Here is a 5270-nt window from a genome sequence, read left to right as displayed (position 1 = left end):
CCTCTTCTGTCTCACTAAACGTCCTCTTCTGTCTCACTAAACGTCCTGTTCTTGTTGAGGAGCTCTGCTTTGACCGTTAATGGTTTAAAGTGGACGTGATGTGAGGCGGATCCAGCTGCACAGTCACATGTTGACTTTAGATTTGTAAATGTCCTTTTCTGTGTTTCAGGAGGTGAAGCAGTACTATGAGGACTACCAGCAGATGAAACAGCAGCTGAGAGAAGAAGCTGAAGCAGAACAGGAAGTTGTAACAAGTAAATACTTTTAAAAAAAAATTTAACTTGTATGTGAATATGGGTTATAATGTTTAATCACGATTAATCTCATTGTTATGGCAAAGTTCAACAATGAATTCAAAAGTAGTGTATTGTGCACTTTTATTTTGAAGTACTGCTATATGAACAACAGGTCAATAACATTTGGTTTAAACACTTTAAACACATCAGGTTGTTGTTAGCAGCAGTATTCCCTTTACACAGCAGCAGTTATAACACAGTTATAATGATTCTGATCATAGATATTCAGCCGGTGTTCACAACTTTATCTTCATGTGTGTAATAGATGATATTTAAATATACTTCTTGAAAACTGCAAACCTATCTACGTCATGTTTTTATGTTTGTTAAATTCTCAGTAGTGATACTAAATGATGCTTATTATACAAAACACTTTAAAAACTCTAAAACAATAATTTAAATGAATCATTTATTTTTTTGGTATTGTGGTCAGACACATATGCAACGCTGATTACCGTAATATGTGTGGTATTTGTTATAAATGTACGTTGGTACATGGAGGGTCTAATGCCGTGTTCACACCAAACGCGAATCATTCGCGCCGCGTATTCGCTTCATTCGCGCCGCCGGTCTCGCCGTGGACTATTTGTGTTCATTCGCGTGAATCGCGCTGGACGCGTCGGAGAGGGGGCGTGGCTTATCGCCCTGAAAGCCGTTCAACTGTCCGCCATTAACCATGGAAAAAATAACCTATTTCTGCTTAGTACGTGTTGTGGAAGTCACAGATATCCTGGGAAACTAAACGCCGTCATGTCATACTACAGCTGTATGAACACAAAACAAACTGATTTGGCTGTGATTTAACGGTCATAAACCGACAAAAAGGGACTCCAAAATAACTACGTAATGATGCCGATTTGTACTTGTCTTCTCAATGGAGCTCGGAAATGCTAGGCTATGCTAACATTGTAGCAGCTCCACCAACAGTCAGAATAACGTCATGTAGACGTAAATACGGCAGCGTCTATTCATTGTTTGTACCATATGGTTTACACACACACATGTATACACATAGTTTGGTCCGGTCTCTATTGATATGAGGTATCGTAGAGCTCTGGGTGAACACAGACGGCTACAGTATTTATTTCCTGATTCAACAACGGCAGGAAGTCAGTGATGACAGGAGAAACATCTCAACGCTGACAGGCTATCGCGCTGGGGCGTAATGCGAATATTTCGGCGAAGTTGAAAATGGTCAACTCACGCATTTGGGGCGAATTCGCGTCAATCGCGCCGCGCCATCGCAAATTCGCGTCACTCCAGTCTCATCGTGTCTGTGCATAGACTTTGTATGTAAACTACTCGCGCGAATAATTCACGCTGCGTTTGGTGTGAACGCACCTTGACACAGGAGGGACCGACGGTTCCGGACTGGGCGTGTCACCCTGTGGGGGGAGAGAGCGGCAGCAGAAGGAAGTGATGCTACACAAACACAGCTGTTCACCGCCCGCTGCCCGGTTCTTGTGTTAAAAATGTCCGCTTAATAATAAAAAGCGTGATAATATAATTGTCGGCGTTAAATAATGAATGTGTTAACGCGATAATAACGCGTTAACTTGCCCAGCACTATATAATATATATAATACTTAAAATCACCTTTAACAGTAGAAAGTATAACATTCAGTTTATTTAATTATGAATCAGAATGACTACAAACTGATTTACTAGTTCTATAAACCAATAAATAAATCTGATCATTACAGGAACAGGAAGCTATTTGTTTTTAAACGCTTTTACTAACCTTGTAGTTGAAGTGCAGCTGAAGCTAATATGCTAACCTTGTAGTTGAAGTGCAGCTGAAGCTAATATGCTAACCTTGTAGTTGAATTGCAGCTGAAGCTAACATGCTAACCTTGTAGTTGAAATACAGCTGAAGCTAACATGCCAACTTTGTAGTTGAAGTGCAGCTGAAGCTAACATGCTAATCTTGTAGTTGAAGTGCAGCTGAAGCTAACATGCTAATCTTGTAGTTGAAATACAGCTGAAGCTAACATGCTAATCTTGTAGTTGAAGTGCAGCTGAAGCTAACATGCTAATCTTGTAGTTGAAGTGCAGCTAAAGCTAATATGCTAACCTTGTAGTTGAAGTGCAGCTGAAGCTAACATGCTAACCTTGTAGTTGAAATACAGCTGAAGCTAACATGCTAACTTTGTAGTTGAAATACAGCTCATGCTAACCTTGTAGTTGAAGTGAAGCTGCTCCACCTGAGAGCTCAGCCGGTTCTTCTCATCCAGGAAACTGGACCGGTCACAAACCAGCAGGGTCCGGGGAGTCCGCTCCAGATCTCCGAACATATTAAAGAGAACTTTATTATAACTTTATAACTTAATAACTCGTTTCACGGAGCTGTAACCAGGGAGCTAACACGCTACGAGATACTTCCGGTATGGGGTTTTCAACATAAAAGCTTTGGCAGACTCGATGCTCCAGCGGCGGATTACCGCACTCTAGCGGCCGTTAGATCACCTCCCAGTGCTCCCAGCAGAGCTGAAGCGATGACTTCATTCAGGTGGTGTGTTGTCACTATAAGATATTATGGGATGTCTACAGCAGACAGCTTTTACTGCAGTGATCCAGTGAGACACATTCAGAAGGTTTATGATTTATTGTTATACTATTTCACACCATTGTGGACCGTTATTATTATAATGATTATAAGGATTATAATAATAATAATATTATGATCGAGCTCTTGAAGACCAAACCTGCTATAGAATATGAATTATTATATTATTTGCACATATCTATATTTAATTCTTAATTGTTAGATCATGTTGTGTAAATCAAAGAGCAGATTCATAAAAGTTTTGAATAATGTTTTATTGATTATATACAAATGTTTCTGTGGTATTATGGTAGTAGTATTTTTACTGCGGTCAGAGATGAAGTACTTCTTTTACCGATAACGCAATATGTAGTTTTACCCTCGAGGGGGCAGCACTGAGCATAGTTCTCTTTCCGTAGTCACATGTTCAGACCCGGAAGTGAACACAACACGCTGCCGTGTGAGGAGAGCTGCTCGACGAGGTTTGGACTAGTTTCGGTCAGTTTGGATGGGGTTCGGATCGGGTTCGGTTCTGGATCAGTTTTGGTTCAGAGTCTCTGTTGGTGTGTGACGTCATGTCGGTGCTCAGCTGTGTACCTGGACAGTTCGATGACGTAGAGGAGGACAGGTGAGACTGTTTGTTTATACTGAGATTAATGAGAGTTGATGTCTTCTTCTTCCTCTTCGACTCCTTCTCCTTCTTCTTCTTCTTCTTCTTCTTCTTAATGTTCACATTGTCTTGGTGATATTATGGTCAGCAGCAGGTTGGTTGTCATTAATGGTATATATATATCTGTGCAATCGATAACAACATATTTTGGAGGTAGTGAAGCAACTGATTCTAAAAGCAGAAATAAAAACAAAGTAAGTTTTCTTTGATTCATAATAAACAGCTGATGTTTGTGACCTCACGGTTTTCTCTCTGCAGCGTCCAATCAGAGCTGTTTGCTGCTACGCATCAGACCAGTGATGTCACTCAGCAGCCTCCATCAGACCGACAGGAAGAAGAAGATGATGAAGATTATGAAGATTATGATGAAGATGAGGAGGAGGAGTGGGCGTGGCATTCATCTGGAGGAGATCTGACCAAACGATATAACAGGACAACCGTCAGCTGTCAGGTGTGACACACTCTGATCACGAACTCTGATCACACTCTGACACACTCTGACCATTCTGACACACTCTGACACACTCTGACCATTCTGACACACTCTGACACACTCTGACCATTCTGACACACTCTGACACACTCTGACCACTCTGACACACACTGACACACTCTGACACACTCTGACATACTCTGACACACTCTGACCACTCTGACACACTCTAACACACTCTGACACTCTGACCACTCTGACACACTCTGACACACTCTGTCCATTCTGACACACTCTGATCACACTCTGATCACTCTGATTGGTTATTCATGATTCTGAAGTGTCAGCTGACTGTTGATGTTTGTTTCTATTGGTCAGTCCAACAGACAGAATCCGTCCAATATGACGCTGCGATCGACTCCGTCTGATAAAGCTCTGAGGAAATATGAACACAAGATCAACCTGGGTATGTAAATATATATATATATATATATATACAGTATATATATATATATATATTAGTGCTGGGCAACAATTACAATTTTTAGTCGCGATTCATCGCATGATTTTTCTGCGATTAATCTCATTGTTATGGCAAAATTCAACAATGAATTCAAAAGTAGTGTATTGCGCACTTTTATTTTGAAAGTACTGCTATATGAACAAAGGTCAATAACATTTGGTTTAAACACTTTAAACACATCAGGTTCTTGTTAACAGCAGTATTCCCTTTACACAGTAGCAGTTATAACACAGTTATGATTCTGATCATAGATATTCAGCCGGTGTTCATAACTTTATCTTCATGTGTGTAAGAGATGATATTTAAATATATTTCTTGAAAACTGCAAACCTGTCTACGTCATGTTTTTATGTTTGTTAAATTCTCAGTAGTGACAACTAAATGATGCTTATTATACATATTACAAACAAAACACTTTAAAAACTCTAAAACAATAATTTAAATGAATCATTTATTTTTTTGGTATTTAGGTCAGACACATATGCAACGCTGATTACCGTAATATGTGTGGTATTTTTTATAAATGTACGTTGGTACATAGAGGGTGATAAGAAGCTGTACATGGAGAGACTTGGGACCCAGGGGAATGTAGATGAAGGAAACAGCTGTTCACCGCTCGCTGCCGGTTCTTGTGTTAAATATGTCCGCTTAATAATAAAAAAAAACTGCGTTAACGCACAATAAAATAATTGTCGGCGTTAATTAATTAATGTATTAACAAACATGAATAATTACCCTACAATACTTATACTTATTTCTGTTACTAAGAACAATACTTTGTATCTGTTACTAAGAACAATACT

The 5270-nt window shown here is 39.6% G+C and overlaps 2 protein-coding genes across 2 annotated transcripts in view; one reads left to right on the top strand and one right to left on the bottom strand.

Annotated features, from left to right (window-relative positions):
- Positions 1 to 2590, bottom strand: part of LOC116400349 (putative phospholipase B-like 2) — a 33532-nt gene extending 30942 nt beyond the window's left edge. Inside the window, exon 1 of the mRNA XM_031878138.1 lies at positions 2461 to 2590. Coding sequence (XP_031733998.1) covers positions 2461 to 2590 — 130 coding nt within the window. The remainder of the gene's footprint in view (positions 1 to 2460) is intronic.
- Positions 2591 to 3280: 690 nt separating this feature from the next.
- The window catches only part of riok1 (RIO kinase 1 (yeast)), a 10109-nt gene continuing 8119 nt past the window's right edge, over positions 3281 to 5270 (top strand). Inside the window, exons 1-3 of the mRNA XM_031878136.1 lie at positions 3281 to 3469; positions 3770 to 3962; positions 4323 to 4410. Of these exons, the coding sequence (XP_031733996.1) occupies positions 3417 to 3469; positions 3770 to 3962; positions 4323 to 4410 (334 nt within the window). The 5' untranslated portion in view covers positions 3281 to 3416. The remainder of the gene's footprint in view (positions 3470 to 3769; positions 3963 to 4322; positions 4411 to 5270) is intronic.

The sequence above is a fragment of the Anarrhichthys ocellatus genome, unplaced genomic scaffold (genome assembly GCF_004355925.1).
Source record: "Anarrhichthys ocellatus isolate YVR2014 unplaced genomic scaffold, GSC_Weel_1.0 scaffold164, whole genome shotgun sequence".
Taxonomy (NCBI): Eukaryota; Metazoa; Chordata; class Actinopteri; order Perciformes; family Anarhichadidae; genus Anarrhichthys; species Anarrhichthys ocellatus.
The sequence above is the reverse complement of the archived record's forward strand: the minus strand, read 5'-3'. Positions and strand labels throughout refer to the sequence as shown.